Source organism: Rhinolophus sinicus, linkage group LG15 (genome assembly GCF_036562045.2).
Source record: "Rhinolophus sinicus isolate RSC01 linkage group LG15, ASM3656204v1, whole genome shotgun sequence".
NCBI lineage: Eukaryota > Metazoa > Chordata > Mammalia > Chiroptera > Rhinolophidae > Rhinolophus > Rhinolophus sinicus.
The window spans coordinates 34,504,329-34,525,276 of NC_133764.1; the positions used below are offsets into that span (position 1 = coordinate 34,504,329).

The 20,948-nt window shown below is 47.5% G+C and overlaps 1 protein-coding gene across 4 annotated transcripts in view; it reads right to left on the minus strand.

Moving 5' to 3' along the window:
• Window positions 1-20,948, minus strand: part of SLC39A11 (solute carrier family 39 member 11) — a 359,240-nt gene that overhangs the window by 196,857 nt on the left and 141,435 nt on the right. For all 4 annotated transcript variants that reach the window (XM_019740426.2, XM_074319972.1, XM_019740425.2 and 1 more), the window contains one exon: window positions 8,402-8,543. In XM_019740426.2, the coding sequence (XP_019595985.1) occupies window positions 8,402-8,543 (142 nt within the window). The remainder of the gene's footprint in view (window positions 1-8,401; window positions 8,544-20,948) is intronic.

The following is a 20,948-nucleotide window of genomic DNA, read 5'->3' on the forward strand; positions in this document are numbered from 1 at the left end:
AAAGCCCATCCGAATTTTTTTATAGATTTTAACAAGCTGATTCTAAAATTTGTATATAAAGGCAAAGAAACTAGAACAACCAAAATAATTGTTTAAAAGAATAAAGTGGGAGAACACATAATATCTGATTTCAAGACTTAACGATAAAGCTATCATAATTAAGAGAGTGTGATCTTGGTGAAAGGATACATACATAAACCAATGAAGCCAACTGGAGAATCCAAAAACTGACCCACACAAATACAGTCAATTAATTTTTTACAAAAGCACCAAGGCAAGTCAATAGAGAAAGGTCAGTCTTTTCAATACAGGGTGCTGCAACAATTGAATATCCATATTAAAAAACAACAACAACAAAAACAACAGAACCTCAAACTACTTCACTCCTTATCCAAGAAGAACTCAAAATAGAGGGCTTTGTGTGGGAACAAGCAAGGACATATCCAAGACCTACTTGTGACATAGTTAGAGGTTTACATATGTTACATTAAAATATATAAAATGGCCTGTTTGTTTCCCCAAGAAAATTTGAATCTCCTTGAAGGCACACGTCTCCTAATTGTTTTTATGTGTAACGACAGGAGCTTCCTTGCTGGAAAGAGCACAATCAATGCTGACTACGATTGACCTGAGCAAATCTTGCCGAGGCCTGCGGAGGAGTCACCACGTGAGCCTGGCCTGCTAGGGAAGAGAGCAGACACTTCTGGTCCACCACATCTGAGTTGCAAGAGACATCTTCTGCATCCCCTTCTGCCATCCTCACCGAATGCGTCTGCTGCCTCCCCTGCCAGCTGATGATGAGTTTGGGTTAACCCAGGAGCAGAGAGAGTGCTACGTGGGATAACCAACTGCGAGTCGCTGACACAGCCCTTGACGTCTCCAGCTCCAAAATGCTATGACCCTCAAAACTGTGTTTCATTGAGACCACTGACTTCGTTTCAAATTACTTGGAGCTGTGTTCCTTCTCTGGTCCCAGGAAGGGAAATGTACTGGAGAGAACAAAGCAGACCAAAATACTAGAACGCACACAGCCCAAAGAGGACATGGGAGGTTGAACAGGCCGTGCACGTTGACAAAGACAGCCCAGGCAGAATGGGGCTTATCGTGAACCCTTTTATTTAAGGCAGGACTGCACCGAGCCCATCCCAGATGCTAGAGTTGCTGCTTTTGATCCTACAGGTTCAAACCCTAATTCCTCACCTTTCCCATCAGCCCATTCTTTCTCTGAGGTTGCCCATCTCCGTAAATGGCAGCAGATTCCTCCCCTTTTCACAGGCTCTAAGCCAGCTTCCAGGCCTCCTTAAGGCACTTTCCGTAACAGGCAAAATGAACGAAAAGTAAACAACTGTGATCTTAAGTACCTGAAACCAAAGTGCCACCTGTGCTTCTCCGGCTTAAGGAGCTTCTGCAAAAACAAAAATAACATCTGAAAAACAAAACAAAATGATAAGGAAAGAGCCCAGATTGCCAGGCTTTGGCAGCAGCCCCCAAATCTCTGGGTAATAAACGCCTGGCAGGAATATCCTAACAGGGGCTGGTGCTACCCAAGCCACTTGGCTGCTCTGTTTCCCCAAAGCACATTAAAAACACATTTCCTGGTTTAATAGACTTATGAGCTGAAATGAATGTGTCAGAACTCTTATAAAGATGATAGAACCTGCTGGCCCAGCAAATGTTAAATTTTGCATAAGGAGACAGTATCCCTAACTCCTCAGTAGACACTTAATGAATATTTCAAACAAAAAGCCCCGGCAGCTGTGCTCTAAAGGCTCCCAATGAATTAAATGGGTTTTTATTACTGCCAGGATCGGCCTCTTTGTTTCCTCTCATTTTCTCCCCTCTCCCTCACTTGTACACGACAAACAAGCCCACCCAGACTGAGCTGGTCATGGGGTGATCGGGGTAAGAGGCTGGTCAGTGTACTGGTTGAAAAGTGTCCCCCTAAAATGCATCTCCATTCGGAACCTCAGAAGGTAATAACCTACTTGGAAATAGGGTCTTTGCAGACATAATTAGTTAAGAAGCAGTCGTGCTGGATCAGGGCGGCTCTCAGTCCAATGACTGGGATCTTTATAAGAGAAAGGAGAGGGAGGTGGTTCAGACACAGTCGCACAAACACACACACACAAGGAAGAAGGCCAGGTGACAACAGTGGCAGAGGTTGGAGCAATGCAGCTACAAGCCAAGGAGTGCCAGGAGCCACTCCGAGTTATCAGTCAAGGAAGGGTCCTCCCCTAGAATGTCCCCTTGATGTCAGGCTTCTGCCCTCCGGACTGTGGGAGGCCATGTTTCTATTGTTCTGAGCCACCCAGTTTGGGGTGCGTTGTCATGGCAGCCCTCGGAAACGAATCCAGTCAGGAGAGCGCGTCCACACATTCAAATGTGTGTGTACTCATATTAATCTCCCCAAAAGTCACCTGGGTCTGTCCTCCCAGGTCATGGGGGCAGTGGACAGCACTGCCCCACAAGGTCATAAGCAGAGACTGTCCACCTGCCAGCAGTCTTATAAGATCAGACTTAAGATCATGACTTTCTCTCTCGCGGCTCTCTCTTAGCTCTTCAAGTTCAGCCAACTCTTTTTCCATACTGCTTACCAGCATTCCCAGCCCATCCAGGTGTGAGACTAACAGATAAGGAGACACATACAGGGGGAAAGCCTAAAAGGCAGAAAGAAACAAACAGAACCACGTCCTCTTGCCACCTGGCCTTCCTTTAGGTCTATTACCATCCATAGGTGGACAACTTTTCAAAAAATTGTTAAATGCTGTTACGGTTGGGGTGTGCCCCCCTCAAATTCACATGCTGAAGTCCTAATGCCCAGTACCTCAGAATTTGTGTTTAGAGATACAATCTTTAAAGAGTTAATGAGGTTAAAATGAGGTCTTCGGGGTGGTCCCTACTCTAACATGGCGGCAAGAAGAGGAGACTAGGGCACAGGCGGGCAGAGGGAAGACCATGTAAGGACAGGGAGAAGACAACCATCTACAAGCCAAGGAGAGACGACGCAGGAGAAAGGAGCCTGCCAACACCTTGACCTCAGACATCCAGCTTGTGAGAAAATCACGTCTGCTGCTTAAGCCACCCACCTGCGGTACTTTGCTATGGCCGCCCTAGGAACAACTTCTCCAAGTGCCAAACTGCCTCCAGCCCCGAGGCCTCGTGAAAACGTGCTCCTGAAATGACTGCCCAGCTTAGACAACTGGGACGAAAAAGAATGATAATAGTCATAAAAGGGGAAGTCAACAGGAAAAATACTATTTGAGTGTTAAATATTTATCAGGCAAAAATATAACAGTGTTCAGAAGCCAAAAGACCTATTTTAAAAAATGTATCCACCTAATAACGCTCCTGTGAGCTGGAACGCACTAACACCCTCACGGAGCCCTCCCTGCCAGAGAGGGCCTTTCTGTACTACTTCCTTATTTTATTTAGCATCCATGGTACTGAAGAGCTCCTGGTAATTACTGTGACTGAACACTTTGTACTTCACCTTTGAGCAAAAGGTTTTCGTATAAAAATGTGGCACGTTTTTATAGCCTCACTACTGCCATGTGCTGACAAATCTGGCTCATTCCCAACCTTTTATTGAGGAAACCCAGGTTACAGAGCCTACTCCAGAAAGAAGGTAGCAATGCCAGGACCTGCCTGTTTTTCAGGCCCCAGACAACACGTCTCAATTAGGCCAGGAGAAGACTTTAAAATGTCCCCTAACCACCCAGTTACACAAAGGGGGGAAAAAAAAAAGGTCTTGTTACTAAAATCACATGCCTAGACATTAAATCTAGGGGACTCACTGGAAAGTTATTCTTTCATCTTTACAGATCTTGCCAATAAAAAGTCAAAATTACTAATAACATCTCAGAGACTTCCCTATTTTGGAGACCTGGTTATAAAGACACACTCAGAATTTCTCCTAGGCGCTATGTCTGACTCTTGATCAAATTTAAGCTCACTAAATTGCACCGGAAATATCGGTGATCGAAGGAGCCAGCTCCTTCAGGGAAGACTTGGAAAGTTAGAAGATTCAGAAAAAGACAACAGCGGTTGTCACAGGAGCCTCAAAGCTGTTTGAATAGGTCCTCTTTGCCTCCCTAGGGTTAGGCTTCGCCAAGGAGTTTGAGTGCCAAGGAAATCCAGAAGGGGGGAGCTGAACACATGTGGTTGGACTTACGGAGAGAACAGGCAAGCTGACTTCTGAGAAGGGATTTCATGCCACACAGCCTGGCTGCCCTCCCACAACCCACACATCCACCAAAAATTAATCCTCAGAGGCCAACTAGTGTGAAAATTCATTTACTGGGTCCATCATGCAGCTAGAGAAATTGTCCCCAGTTCAAATGCAAACACATAATCAGGAGCAAACCGCTGCCAACGGTTAATATCTCCATGTTCATCAGTTTATCATATCTTTTCCCAGCGGCACCTCAGGGAGGATGTTTAACAGGGAAAATAAGAGAGAGGAACGATTCCAAGTGCAAGATTAAAAGAGGACAGTATGATACCTGGAGGTGGGAGGCGGGAGAGGCGGGGGAGGCGGAGGCGGGGGTGGGTGAAGCTGAGGGCGGAGGCTCTCGGGAACCTTGAGTTGGAAAACGCAAATTCTCTCCGCGAAGATCAGTTCTATTTCCATAGGAGGATGCCGCCAGGCAAATCAGTAGCATAACCAATAAGGAATTCGAATTTAGACTAAGGTACAAACAAGCAGGTATTGCAAATGGGCTGATGATATAACCTACTTAACACTAGGAGTGCATCGTTTCCGTTTTGCAAACCGCGGTTTCCAATCCACCAGGCTGTCCAGGTAGAATTATTGCCGCCAGGTGAATTCTCCTACTACAAAAGAACAGGACATGAAGGAAAACATCGGCTTCTAACAACGCTTTCTTACAGATCACGATTCCCTGACTTAAGCACTCATTCACTTTCCCCCCAAACAAGCTTCGGAACGATTTACAGAAAATAAATAGCCACTTCGCAACTAAATAATTTCCTAAATTAAATCCACCTCTTCCTCTGCTAGAAAATAATGCCTACTCCTGTTCCTTCCACATTTATACAAAATTATAGACAATTCTCCGTCTGCCATGCTAATGGATGCATGAACACAAGCCCTCACTCTTGGAGAGTTTCAACTTCCTCTCTCAAAACAAACAGCATACTGAGATAGGGCAGTTAATTTGTAAAAGAAGGGACTGATTCACTTTTTACTACCCTTCTTCAGCCAAAAGAGTGTTAGCGAGGAAGAAACTGTCCAACTCGGCAGCTGAATGGAGGAGACGGAGGTAGTGAAGTCCAAGACCTAGATGAACGTGAGGTCATGGGGCCATCAGGGAAATTAGAGACCTCTGCCTTCCAAAAACACACTCTTTTTTTGGCATAAAATTTCAAGAGGTTCAGAAACCCTTTGGTGCCCATTCATGGACCCCAGATATACAGAACTCCCGGCCTCACTTCTAGAATTTACTCAGCAATACAACTGCCCACAGAGATGTACATCTAAGAATGCTCTCTGCTGCATTCTTCATTGTAGCAAAAGATTGGAAACCTCAAGGGCCATCAGGAGGGGAAAGATTAGGTAAGATCATGGCCAATAACAAGGATGGCATGAAAGGATGAGTCTCCCAGAAAACAAAGACCAAAATGTGTTGTTAAGTGGAAAACACAAGGTACTGAACAAATGGGCCAAGTATGGTTGTATAAATATAATGTTTCTGAAAGGATATATAAGAAAGCAGAAACAGTGTTTGCGTCTGACATGGGAGCCTGGACCATAAGCAGTTTGAAGATGGATGAAAAACTACTTTTTAATTTTTAATCCACATTATTACTTTTTTAATTAAAAGAAAGCTAGTTGGAGATAAATAGCTGGAGGGGAAAATAGGGGAAGGTGGGAGAGGGAGAGGGAGGAAGGAAGGCTGGAGGGAGGGAGAAAGAGAGAGAGAGAGAGAGAGAGAGAGAGAGAGACTGATAGTTTAAAAAGAACTTCTGGTCTAGCTAAGTCCCAAAATATCCCTAGCCTTGAGGATAGTTGATAACATAAAACATTTGGCACCAAGATATAAATACCGTGTTTTCCCCCAAAATAAGACCTAGCTGGACAATCAGCTCTAATGTGTCTTTTGGAGCAAAAATTAATATAAGACCCAGTCTTATTTTAATATAAGACCCAGTTTTATTTTAATATAAGACTGGGTCTTGAGATGAGATGAGATAAGACTGGGTCTTATATTAATTTTTGCTCCAAAAGACGCATTAGAGCTGATGGTCGGGCAAGGGCTTATTTTCAGGGGAACGCGGTAGGCAAGTAGCTCATAAACGCTTTTCCCAGCTTGGGCTGCTGCCACTGCTCAGAGCAGCTGAACCTTCTCTCCCACAGTGTGGATCTTCTGGCTTTTCCTCTTGCTGAACCAATTATGGGACATTATAACAGCAGCGCCAATATTATTTTTTTAAAGGCTTATGTTGTTCACTAAATACCCATTAAACCAATCTCCCTGCTCCATTTACAGCCAGCTTAAAGGCAAATCCAGATGGTACAGATAATGCATATTCAGGCTTGATCTGCATGAGGCCACTCATCAAATAGCCATTATCAGTTTTAGAGTCCTCCACTGCCTGACACCCACAGGTGTGTCCAGGTGAGAAGAAGAGCGACCTTTCCAGAGCTGGCTGGGCTCTCTCCATCTCCCTACAGCATTCTGGATCTCCCCCAACAGCAGCATTTGCCTTTGTATATAAACAGTTAGCAACAGAAACCTAGGGTTGCTTGGTAACCTGGTAACGGGCTGGCCTAGGTGTCCTGAGCAGAGGACAGGGCTGCATCTCCCTCCCACACAGGTCCTCGCGTAGCACTTCACCCCAGGTGGCCAAGAGGGTCCAGCAGTTCTGGGAGACGCTCCTACGGAGCCAACTCCCACTGGCCCTATATTCCCGTGGCCCCACTGGAAAAGGTCCATGAAGGAATAGCCACTCTTTATCTACTTTGATTGACAGGCACTAAACTTTCCCCTGCTTCATTCTTGAGAAGGCTCAGAGTCAGGACTGGAGTCTTCCCAGGGGCACACAGGATGATTAGCCCAGAACAGCCAGTGAGAATTGACAGAAAGCCCTCTGTCCCTATGTCCCCACGGCTGGCCACGAAAAACGACGAGTTTTACTAGAGGACAGCTGGTCCATCTTAGTCACCATCCAGGTCCTGACTCCAGTAAATGGAGAACAGCAGGCAACACCAAAGTTGTCCTGATTTGAGTATAATTCGAATGTGGGGCTGCAGGGAGGGGGCGGTTTCTGCACTAACCCTCTACTACTTGAGCTCATGTTACACGCATTTTAATTTCCTGATTATATTCCACATAGGAACTTGTGGGAGGTAGTGAGGATTAGCCCGAGTGGAAAAGATATTCTATTTCCCCAGGAATAATTCATGCAGGACATAATCTGAACACAGATCACTGAGAACCAGCTGTGACATCGCTGTCACTTTTCTACCTTGACTGGCCCCGTGCTCTAGAGCTCACCCTTAGCCTCCACATGGTGAAAATACCACATGAAGATGCAGCACGGAAACGTGAAGACTTCTTTCCCGTACATCACTAATGTGAAGACGGGGACCAGTCACCAAGCTGTTCCTCCCCAATTCACTCCGGACCGGACTCCAAGCAACGGCAGGAAATGTTTCATAGCGCCTGGGGCTTGCGGGTTCAAGGTGGGACTTAAACAAATTCAAAGGAAAAGAAAGGCATCCACCTCTGTGTGCAGTCAGGGGCCCTAAATCAGCCCCATGCCCTGAGTGGGCGATGACTGGGCATCAGGGGGAGCCTGACACTGAGACGGGAAAACGACGTCACCTTCCAGGACACTTTCAACTCCTTCTCAGTGGCCCAGGCTGCACGTCCCCCAGGGAGACTCAGGAATTGCTGTCTGATTCCTCTCAAGGGATGCAGTCCTTCTAACTTACAAGGCACGGCTCTGCTGTCAGAGTTTTTAGGTTTTCTGGCTCCAAACGGAATCAGTAAGAGAAACATCCAGTTTCCCACATGAGTCAAAAAGATGAAAGTCACGTATGTGGAAAGGAGCACTCAGGGTCCGTCAGAGATGGGGAGACAGAGGAACAAATGCCCAGATACTCTAACCCAAATCTGCCCAATCCCATCAGAGGGGTCCTGGTACACTGTCCCAGGTGGAAAGACAATCAAGCTGGAAACACAATCGATCGAAAGCCACTGTTACCTCCTGTGTACTAAGCAGGTGGTTTGGAGAACAAATGAGAAAGGCAGGCCTGGGCCAGATGCCGGGTCAGTGGGGTAGGTCACTTGGAGGGATAGGACAGAGTTCCCGGCATTTCCCTTGTCACGCGTCCTCCACCAGGCCCCAGCCCAGGGTCTTGCCGCAGGGAGCTTACCTGAAAGAAGCCCAGCTCTGCCTATCCGGATGGAAAGTTCATTCTTGGGGAGGAGCAGCGTGGGGCACTCGGCATCAGACTTCTTTATCAACGCAGGCTCGAAGTTCAGGGCCAGGGCCATCTGGGGGTCTTCTGCTGCACCCTGAAACAAGAAGCAGTCACTGTAACACCTGCACTACCTTCATTCCCCAGACCCCTCCGGCTCAGCCAATCTCTACCTAGAGCACCAGGGCCACTGGGCCAGTCCCTGGGCCGGACCAGCTGGCAGCAGGCTGGGCCATTAGGAAGGTAACGAGCTTTCTGGTCGTAGAGCGTTTGGGGTGACAAGAACGGGATCTGAGGAGTTGGTGCTGATCCTAGAAATGGGGGGCGGGGGGAGGAAGTACATCAAAGCCCCACAGGACAAATGACTCTGTCCCTGAAGGGTCAAAAGAAGCCCGCATGGCAGGTTCCCTTGCACGGCAGCCTCACCACAGGAACCATGGCCGACAGTTTTTAGGAATTCAGCGTCCTCACATGTCTCGTGAGATCAAAAGGGACGAGATCCACATGAGAGCACCTCACAAGAGGGACACAAGTGAGAGTCTTGAAGACACCACACAGTCACGTCCAGATGGCCTTAACGCGACCGTGTCACCCTTCTGCTTTGTCTGCAGCTACTTCATTCTACTGTTTCTGCGTTAACTAAGCAAAGTGTGGATGGATTCCCACGTGTATTTCACAAATATCGACTGACCACCACTTTTGTGGCTACTTGGCGAATAAAACAAGACAAAGTTATGTTTTATTTAACCTAACCCTTATGATCCAGTTAGGAGCAAACAGATGAATCCATAACGGGCTTCTCCTCCCAAGGCCTCAGGTTCCCAAGGAACCCCCAACCCTGCTAATGGCTCACAAATGCACTGGATCGCTACGGGAACAAGGAAAAGGGGTGACCCCACCTACACAAACCCCAAACCCCTCAGTGCTGAGGGAAGGTGAGTAGAATCATCTCAATGGGCAAAAAAATCAGCAGGTATTTTTTTGAACACCAGGCAAAAACAGTTCCAAACCAACAGAAGTTTCCATTTAAAAATATGTGTCTCTAATATGGGAAAGGCAAAGGTTTGTGATGCAGTCACTGAAATGAAGCCATTTTTATAAGCAAACACTAACACTGTTTTCTTGGGTAAGTTTCTTTCCTGAGGGAATCTCACCAAAGTTATGCTTGGCTGTGCCTTACACACACACGCACACACACGGATCAGAAAGAAAATCTAATGATTCAGCCTTTTGATTTCATTCTTTCCTTCCAACTAAATGATAAAAATGGAAACAGAAACCCTTCCTTTCACGTCTTCTCGCTTGTCCAGTACAGCGATACTGTCGTAATCATTTATTTGCAATGTCCTCTAAAATGCATATCAGGGTGCCGACCCTTCATTTAACCTTGTTTGAAAAGGGGGAAAAAATAGCCGTGTGGCTCTCAGGTCCCTCTGCAGAACGGTACGGGCTGCGGGATTCCTCCTGCTTTGTCACTGGAAGAAGCACAAAGAGAGGCAGCCTGTCCCACGGTATTGCAGTCAAGGCTGACACTACAGATGGATGGACTCCTGGGGACAGAAGGGACTGTAAAAAGGCCAGTCTCTCCCCCTTTAGAAAGCCCCGACCACCCCCGCGTGACAGCTGGCGTCTGTGTCATGGACCATGTAGTCGCAGCTCTGTTTGTTTATGTGCTTTAATTATTTCGAATCCTACATCTCATGCTGACATCTGAGGAATCATGGCAGCAATAAAAGATGTGTTTTCGCTAGAAGAGTGTGTCAGCTGACCTTCCTTTCTTTGTCTTCCTTCTTTTTATAACGTGATTGATACGTGACTGGGGGAAGACTATGGAAAAGAGAACCACTTCATTACAGCAGAAACGCAGCAGCATTCATGTGCTCAGAGCCGTTTATTAGACTGGAGCCCAGTTAGCAAGGTGCAGCCTGGAGACGCCCTGCTTTTCATTGAGAACAGTGGTTTCAACGGGAGGGAGTTCGTGCCCCTCCCAGGGGACAACTGGCCATGGGCATCCTCAGACTGATGCCACAAACTGCTTCCATACCTCACGCCCCCACGCGTGGCAACACTCTCCGTGTGTGTGTGTGTGTGTGTGTGTGTGCGCGCGCGCTCGCACCCAGGCACCGGCCGGCCAGCTTCCAAGGCTCCTTTCAGATTTCCTTCTGGGATTCCCAACATTCCCACCCTCCACTCTCAACTGCTGATGAGGAAATCCAAGAAATGCGTCCCTGGGAATAGGAAGGAACAGCCGGGTGGGGTTGCCAGCCCAGCTCTGCTGGCTTTATCCTAATGTCCATGATGGTGGGGAAGTCGAGGGGCATCTGCGGGCCAAGGTGGCTCCCCTGCAGGGCTGGCATCACCCCTTGCTCCCTGGAGCCCCACTGCGGGTGGAGGGGGCGCTGCGTTTCTTTAAGGAAGCCTTACATACACACAGCGTTGGCCTGTGCGGAAGTGACCAAGACCCCAGGGAGAAATTCCTTCCCTCCATCCTCCTCCTGCTGTGTGATGGCAGCAAGGCCCTCTTTACTTGATAGTATCCCTTTCTTACACTTCTGGGGCTTTTTAAAAAATACCTCTGAAAAGCTTTTCCATTCACACTACTTCACTCAATCCTTGCAGCCCTGTGAGGACAGCAAGGTGAGAGCACCAACAGGGCAAACGTTTGACTCATGCAAGCTTGCTTGACTTCCCACTGCAGCCCTGAGAGCCTGCCGGGCCGCCCCTCCCCCACCCCACCCTACCCGAGCAGTTTCAGTTGGGCTCCTGGGGCTTTGGATAGTTCAGGGTTGCTATGTCACCTTGCAGCTCCCAAATGTTAAGGTGCCAGATACACAGGCTCCTTCCTAAGTCATACGTGTCCCTTTCCTTCTGCATCACTCCCTCCCCCAAATCCTTTCCTGCCCTCCTCCCCTATCCCCACCCATTCCTCCAAATCCAGCTCAGTACAGAAAGCAGGGAGGCACCAGGCAACACTCATCCAGGGCCAAGGAACTTGAGATCACTGCCCTCTTGCCACAGAATTATTATTATTATTATTATCATTATTATTAATGGTTTGGGGCAGGTCCCTGGCTCAGAATAAACAGAGCAACTTCTACCCATTCTGGAAAGGCCATGCAAAGGGGCAGGAGCTGGGGAATAATTACCCTGTTTCTCCGAAAATAAGACCTAGTCGGACAATCAGCTCTAATGCGTCTTTTGGAACAAAAATTAATATAAGACCCGGTATTATATTATATTATACTGTACTATTATATTATATTATATTATATTATATTATATTATATTACATTACATTATATAAGACCCGGTCTTATATTATAGTAAAATAAGACTGGGTCTTATGTTAAATTTTGCTCCAAAAGACACATTAGAGCTGATTGTCTGGGTAGGTCTTATTTTCGGGGAAACATGGTAGTACCTTCCAGAAGGAAAAGAGATGGACTGGAGAGGAAAAGGAAAGCAGGAAGAAATAAAATGTAAGGTTATATGCCTTACATGACAACAAAAAGCTTCAGAAAATCGGATGTCCATCTCCTTCCAGCAACGAAATCCGGTGCTGTTCACCAGGGTTTGCTGTCCCAGGCATTAGGAAGACAACTGCTGGTTACTGACGCTTCTAGAGTCACGAAAGGAAAAGCCTAGTGTGTAACCGACAGGACGCAGTCTCTACAAAGGTAACGGAAAGCCCCCACGAAAAGCACGACTGGGGAAATGTCATTAGCTGCCACCGCCCTGCCAGCCCCGCACTCCCCAGCCGCAGGCCAGGCAGCCTGAGGCGTCTGCTCTGAGTCCCAGCAGCAATCTGCAGTGTCTTCGCCTGTCTCTGGTTCTTCCCCCACTGGGATGTGTCACTACTACTAACTAACTGTCAGGGAGAGCAAAGCTGAGCGGCCTCTGCCACTCCCCAGTACTTGCAGGAAGCCTGACCTTCACCTAACCCAGGCACACCTCCCGTCATGTCCACTCAGGCTGGGGAAACTGGGGTGCCTCTGAGCTTCCCCAGGCCCGTGCTGGGCAGTCTCTTTAATTGAGGTTTGTCTGCAGGTCAAAAGTCCCTGATGAAGAGCAAAGGGAAAAGGAAGAGGATTAATCAGTGTTCCCTGCCAGCCACAGCTAAGGCAGGGCTGGGGCTGCACCCCAGTGGAGAAGGAAAGGGGGATCTCAAGAGAAGCCACCCTTACCGCTCCACCCCCCCAGCTCCCCCACCCACACTGGGGGTGGGGCTGACACTGGGAAAGGGGCCTGCAGCCCTTTGAAGGCTTTGCCCCCCTCCTCCCGCCCCCACCACCTGCCTGTGCCTCTCGCCATCCCCACTTAACCCAGACATACAAGGTGACATTAAATAATTGATGCTGTGTTTATTACCGAGAAATTGCAATAATAATGACACTCGTAACACAATCTTAAATTATTCCACATAATGGAAAAAAAATTAAATGTCGCCGCTTATCACCAGCCAGAATATGGATGATGCTTACATAATAGATGACCTTCTTTTCTGGGGAGCCCGGCAGCGGCATGCTGCCCAGGACAGGCTGGCTCAGGGTGAGGAGCAGCTGGCCTCAAAGCAAACAGGGACACAGAGTGGCACAGACACTGAGGTAGGGTCCTTACCAGTTCCTGAAGCACAATTCACTCTGCCGTGAGGCACTAGGATTTCACCGCTCATTCAGCTTGAGTCCCTTCTCCCGACCACAGCATCCTAACATCCAACCCATGAGAGGCAGGTTTCCAAGCTTCTAATTGTTCCCTACTTGAGGCTTTCAAAATCCTGGCTGAAGAAGCCCGAGCGCCTTCCTCCAGGAAGCCTTCCTGGATAAACCCAGCCTAGTTTGGATTAAATATGTGTCCCTTTCTGTGCTCCCCTGACATGACGTTAGCCTGGAGGTTCACAATGGCGGAAGTTAATTACAGCCCTCTAGTTATATTTAAGCTGCATAAATATGCTATTACTCAAACTGTCTTCTTTGGGACAAAACCATCTCCTATTTCTGATGCTAAATTACTATTCATAACCAAGCCTATTTAATCAGATTAAACAGAATTTAAAGCACCACAGCTCTGCAAAGATAGAGCTCTATGAGAGTCTGCAAAAATAGCCCTCCAACAGCTAGCTGTCCCAGGTAAACAGCTCCATGCTTCTGTTCCGAAGAGCTGGGTTTCCCACTAGCACGGCTGACAGGGAGTTGGGGCCTGGCAGAGTTTTCCAAACCATTACGCTTTTTCTTGTACCTCAAAATGTATCTTCTCCTTAAAACAAAAATACAAATCCCAAGGGTGCAGGTACCTGAATACCTGTAATGAGGTATTGTCTTTCTAAGCCTCGATGATTACCCATCACTCGTAAGCTACTCTTATACACAGTCCTGTAATTCATTAAAATGTACCCGTATTATCCACTCTGAGTCTGTTCTGGATTCTCAACAGTTTGAAAACCCCTAGCTGGTCTTGTTCGGGCACCTTTTTCTTATCTATGTTATCCTTTTGGAGGCTATCAGATGCCTATCGAGATCTGTTAAAAAGCCAAGACTTCTCTTTCCAGGGTAAAAAGGCATGAGTATGAGACACTTATTGCTAGGTCACAAAACACCCCAAAACTGAGCGGCTTAAAACAACAACCAGTGATTACTCCTCATAAGTCCACACCAGCTGGGCATGCTGCAGGCCTGCTGAGGCTCTGAGTATCACAGGGACGCACTGTACCTCTGTGGTCAGCTCGGGGCTTGCCCGGGCGTTGGATGGTCTAAGATGGCACGAGCCTCTGGCAGCCGGCAGACTGCGAGCCAGGAACTGCCTGCCTCTTGTCCGGGAAAGCTGGGTTTTCTCCATGTGGCCCGTTACCCTCCAGCAGGCTAGACTGGGTTCATTCGTACAGTAAACTCCAGGCTCCAGGGGGCAGTAAGAGAAGAGAACAACCAATGTCAAGTGCTGTTCAAGTCTCTGCTTGCCTCAGGTTTGCAACCATCGCACTGACCTCAGCAAGTCCACGGCCATCCAGACTGAAGGGGTGGATGAATCAAGTGTACCTTTGTTGGGAGACTCCAGTGTCACATTGTCAGAGCAGAGGTGAAACCGGGGAGGAATCTGTGGCCATTTTTGCAATCTACCACAGCACAGAGGCACAGACATACAAAAGGGTGCGAGCAGTACCAAGGAGCCATGAAGTCCATGCAGGCCTCCGTGGATCTAGCCTACAAACAAATGCTCTAGATTAAATCCACAGACTCCGTCTCATTCGCCGAAAGCAGTGCTTCTCCAATGGGGACCTAGGGACACATTCTCAACACTCTGAAAGTTGTATATAAAATTGTCTTAATTTTGTTAATTTCATTTAAATGCTAATCTAAAGAAAGAATTAAACACCAGCACTCTGAATCACTAGCATGACCCCCTTATAACCAAATCCTACTGCTCGATTTCAGTGCCTTTGTTTGCATGTGTGTTTACGACTGAGCTGGTACTGAGTATTCCTATCTTAATGGCTGAGGGTTAATTGTTGAGGGCAGACTCAACAGACATCATATGGTTGAGCCCAGCTAAAGCCAAATGACCTCATGCAGCCCCATGTACATGACTGAGCTTCCCAAGTATTTGTAGAACAGCCATGGGAGAGCTGACTCCATCCAACAACATTCATGGGACAGACTGGCTGGAACCCAAGGGAGCTTAATCATAGCAATTAGTACCCCTGGCATTTACAACTGGTGCTGTATTTTTAGCACAACATCACCTGCCACATCACGAAAATGTTGTTGGTTTCGCTTTTATAGATTTGGGGGTTTTGATGTGAACTGGCAAGTTTTTGGTTTCATGACTGTTGCAGAGTCAAAAGCATAAGGCCTAACATACAGCTACCTTTATGTTTGTGCATATTTATGCTTATAAATATGTATATAACAGTACAGTAAAAATAACTCGAATCAACACTGGGAATGTGTGGCTTTTATTTCCTTTAAAATGAATACATACGAAAGTCACTTCTCTCTGTGCCTCCTGTAGTCAGAGCAACACGCTGATGGAGACACCACACATACCTGCGTTTGTGAACAAAAATCTCCTTAATGACTCCTTTTGTCCCAAGCTGCAATTCCCCAGAGTTCCCTGTTCCACGAGATGCTCCAAGAGAAAAGATTCCACGGACAAATACAGAGAATCTGGGAAAGTCCATACATATCCTGTTTCCCCGAAAATAAGCCCTAGCCGGACAATCAGCTCTAATGCATCTTTTGGAGCAAAAATGAATATAAGACCCAGTCTATAAAATAATATATAATATAATATAATATAATGTAATATAACACAACACAACACAACACAACACAACACAACACAATACAATACCGGGTCTTATATTCATTTTTGCTCCAAAAGACGCATTAGAGCTCATTGTCTGGCTAGGGCTTATTTTCGGGAAACATGGTAAGCAGATAAAGACTCAGAGAAATCCCACAGCAAGAAACTGGTTTTGCTTCCCTCCACGTTTCCCATACTGATTTGACCACACATAAAACCTATTAATATTGAAGTTTTAGGGAATGGTGATCAAAGTGATTCCCTTCTGAGCCCAATGCTCAGAATATTTAGCAAAATATTTCTCCTTACACTGGAACAAAATCATATTTTATCCAGAAAAAGAAAAACGGCGGATGGAGGACCTTGGCTTCAATTACCAATAGCTTTTCCCAAATAAAGGTCTGTTTACCATCCTTAAAGACAAGTCAGTAGAATTTATGGCATGGGTATGTTCCTCCCCTAATAGTCACACCAGCTACAAAACCCAAGAAAGTTATTATTTGATAAAACCCAGCCCTTCTTCTTTTTTTTTAAACCACAATAAAATAATATTAATAATAATAAAAACTCGACCTTTCTATTATCAGTGCTAGAAAAGAGACCTTTATCACAGTACTCCTGAGGAAAAAAGGCTGGAGTCTGGCTTATCACCACTCTTTATAGTTTTTGACAACCATGAAATGATTTTTCTTGATTCGAGGAAAATGAGAGAGCGAGCCAAAGAGCCATCCATGAGACAGTCGCAACCCAAAGAGTGGACTGATTGTTTAAGAGGCCCCATCCCGTAAACGTCTGGTGAGGAATCGGAGTACTAGAACGACGCAGCACCAGATCCAGGGTGAGCTGAGGCACAGAATATGGACTGAGTTGGAAAGGAGTATCCACTGACCCCTGCATAACAGAAAACAACTCTGTTTACACAAACCCTCATCTCTACCATGCTAGGCTTCAAACGTGCCTTCTCTTAAATTACTGCATTTGATCCCCTTGTGATATAGATGAGTATGTAGCATCATTACCCCGTCATGAAATGAATTGTTCCCCACCTTTAAAATCCGTGTGTTAAAATCCTAACCCCCAGCATCTCAAAACAAGACTCCATTTGAAGGCAGGATCTTGAGAGAGATAATAAAGTTAAAAATGAAGTCGTTGGGATGGGATCTAATCCAGTATGACCGGTGTCCTTATGAAAAGAAGCCATTTGGACACAGACATGCACGAAGAGAAGGCCCAGGGACAAGATGGCCACCTACAAGCCAAGGAGAGGGGCCTGGAGCAGGTCCCTCCCTCGCAGTCTCAGAAACAAACACCCTGCGACACCTTGATCTTGGGCTTCCAGCTTCCAGAACTGTGAGGCAATAAATTTCTACCGCTTAAGACACCCTGTCGGTGGTACCTGGTTACAGCAGCCTACGGCAGCCCTAGCAGACTAATATACCACCCTCCCCACCTTTTACATTTGAGGAACCTAAGTCATAAAAGACTTACTTAGCATGACACTATAAATCAGAGGCACGATCAGAATTTGAATCCAGAACATCTGTCTCCAAATCTCACTACTTCTCCCACCCCACACTGTGGTCAACCCTCGTTGTGTAAGGCAACTGAAGGTGTCAGGAAGGAAACCCACTGATACGGACCCAAGGGGTGTGCGTGGGGATGCGTATACACCAGGCACCAGCTTGCACTGTATTCAGCAGAGATGCTGTCTGAGCATGATGTTCACACAGGGGGACCAGTAAGTGCAGTCTCCCCAGTCCTGACAGAATTCCAGACATACGCAACCATGAAACTCAACTTCTCAACCTACACGTGATGGCCCGTGAAAACTCACTTCATGGATGAAAATGAAAGCAAGAGTCTATGGGGTAATGGCCCAACCTGAAAACCAGGGCTCCAGGCCACAGGTGAAAACCTGGGGAAGGCTACTACCACTGGTAGTAAAGGGGGCCTCAAATGAGAAGTAAGACAGAGAGAGAGGTTGGTCATCAGAAGGGACAGAAGTGCCTTTAGCACCACACTGGAGGCGCTGAACCATCAGACATCCACCCGAGGAATTAGTGTCAAGGGAGAATGAGAGAGACAAGCACCAACTCCCACAGAACAGGAGAGAAAGAAAGGTCACAGCAGGGTGGAGATGTCACGACAGCCTCGGCGTTTGTCTCTTCAACCATTTCAGGCAAAGCACGACTTTGCTGGCAGTCCTCAGAGGGAGGCCTGGCAGGACAAGGGAGCTGGGGGAGGCTGCCAGCGAGGCCATGGGTGTGGGGAGGGCTTCACAGCACTGTCATTGCCTCTCGCGCCCACAGCCAATGTCCCCATCCACTCCTCAGCCTCCGGCCCCTGATCTCAGCCAGCAGCCTTCTCAGCAGCACCCCATCCCCATGGGGGCCTTGACCATAAAGGTCTGAAACCTCAAACTGTCCCTGGAAACAGTCCTTCTGCCTCCTGCTAACGGCTGCCTCCGAGACGAGGCGGAGACACACAGCTTCCCAAACAGAACTGCTGATGAGGTACACAGCCCAAAGGAGCCGCTGGTCAAGGTGGACTCAGGGGCCAGTAAGCGAGGGAGGGGAGGGGGAGCGGCTTCATGAGGGTGGAAATCCCTGTGTATTTTCATGCTCAAGAAACAGCCCGCAAATGGCACACAAACCACTTCAAAAGAGAAGCGAGGGCTTTGAATACTTGATTTTTTTTTATATAACGGGGCTTTATCCAAGGCACCACGGCGCTTGGAGCAGAATTAATTATTCAGCTTCTCTGGGCCTGATGAGGAGTTGGCAGCTGAGCAGGCATTGAAGCAGCTTGAATTTAAGGAATGTTTTTCTGCTTCTGGCCGTGGGTAGGTGGGGACCTGACATCTTCCCCAATTCTCTCTTCTCTAAGTCCGAGTTCCAAAGCAAACAACCAAGCTGAGGCACACGGCATGCCTGAATGGGGTTTCTGCTGCGCATTTACCACAGATCCAGCGATGGAAAGCAGCTCTCATTGCTTCTCTCTCAGTTTCCATGGTTCAGGAATCCAGGAATGGGTCCCTGGTCCTTTGGTTTGTGTGCCATTTGAAGGCTGATCAAATGGGTCCTTGCTCCTTTGCTCCGGGCTTCACTGGGCTTCAATCAAGACCAGGGCCGGCTGGGGCTGCCATCGTACCTGAGGCCCTCCACCAAGCGCACTGGCTGTTGGCAGAATTCAGTTTCTTGTCGACCAAGGATGGAGGTCCCCCTTTTCTTGCTGGCTGACAGCCGAGAACTACTCTCAGCTCCTAGAGGCCACGCTCAGGCCCCTGCCCCACCGGAGGCAACTCACAGCATGGCTGTTGGTTTCTTCAAGGCCAGCAGAAGATGCTGTCTCATTTCAAATCCATCCCTCTGACCTCAAGAAGGGCCCAGTCCCTGTTTTAAGAGCTCACCTGATTAAGTCAGGCCCACCCAGATACTCTCCCTTTGGATGAATCCAAATTCAACTGATCGGTCACCTGAGCAGTAACCTAAGGGGAGTGAAATCCCATTGAGCGGAGGGGTTTCTCTGGCCTGTACCTCAGGGCGGTGCAACTCTTAGGGGCCATTTCAGAATTCCACCTGCCACGCAGGATGCCCACAGTACAAACTCTCTCCTCTGACCACCTGGAGATTTCTAGAGTCTAAATGGTCCCGTAGAGGATTAAATTGGGAGCCATATGTTACAGACAAGATGCAGCGTTCAACCAATTCTTTTCAGCCTAAACTTCCCATCAAAGCCCCAACCTCACAGAACAAATCCAGTGTCTTCTGACTCACCAGGAAACCGTGGCCAGGTGGGTGTTCCAGAGGTTTGGCCAGGCAGAGGCAGAGGCTCAGCCACCGAGGGGAAAGAGACGTGTGCTGGGCTCAGGGTCAACTGACTCACTCGGCCCAGGAAGTTCGGGGTTCAGTGGCCCAATTTGGGGGGCCCCTGAAAATGTTTTAATTTCTTTTAAAATCAGAAGGAAAAAATGAATAACAATGAACACATAATAAATCCAGCCTGCGTTACATTCATTGTTACACCAACATAGCTGTAAAATGTAATTTTTAATTTGTTTTTGGTGGAGGAAGGAACCCACAAAGACAAAAGCCCCTATGGCCCACGAAAGTCCAAAGGCGGGTCTGGCAGCGGTGCCCCTTCAAGGCGCACGTAATGCTCCTTGCACAGCTCCACCGTCTCAGAAAGCGGAATCAGTTAAGCCTTGGTTCTACAAGGTTGACCTTTGGACTAAGTGAATTGAGAGTGCTAAGTGACAAATCAGGATAGTTCCCAGGCCACCGCAGGACAGAGCTGATATGCTAATTAATCTAATGGGAACAAATTAGCCTGAAGCTATAAACACAGGGCTCATCAGGCCATGGTGGGTCCCTGGATGAGCCACTTAAGTTTTGTTTGAGTCTATGGTTGTACATTCCTAATTCTCATCAACCAGATCACAGCTGGGGGCAATGGCTGGGGAGGGGGGGTGATGTCAGGATATAAAAGTCCTTCTCAAACGCCAGAAAGTGAGCAGAAAACCATTTATTATCAACAATGTCAGTGAGATCATCATCCTATTAAAAAATAAAAAGAAGAAATTGAGCACGTGACTTGGTGTTCACAGAGGTAAGTACGAGTGTGAAATACTGAAAGGCAGGTGGAGAATTCCGACAAGAGTTGGGGGAAAGAAAGGATGGAAAGATGCCAGGATGAGAAGAAGTACAAGGAAGAGGGAGAGGCTTAATGGGCGGGTGGACGGCACCAGAAAGAGGGGCAGGGGCGTCACGCCCGCCCCCCACAAGAGCTGTGAAACCCAGATGGAAAGGAAGGTCTGTTAATAACATCCTTCAACTGCTTGTAAAACAAAGCAGTTTACACTGGATAATCCCTAAGGCCTGTTCTACACCCAACCTTCTCTGACTCTACAAGTTTCTAGTTCCAGACAAAGACATCAACTCTCATTCCGTGGAAGGGGGAATCCCACCCACCTCTCCTCCCACAATAACTTTCCAAGTCACTTATATGGTGCACCTTAAAGAAAAAGGCCTTGGCTGCAAAGTGGGACTTCATCCCGGGGGGATCAGGTGACAAGCCCACCAGGTGACAAGACCAGTGGAGGGCAACAGTGCAGCCACTCAAGACCCAAAAGGGTGCCCGAGAGGGGGCACAGGCTGGCACCTCTAATGGCATGGGGTAGCAGGGCTGCTTTTCCTCAGATCGGGGT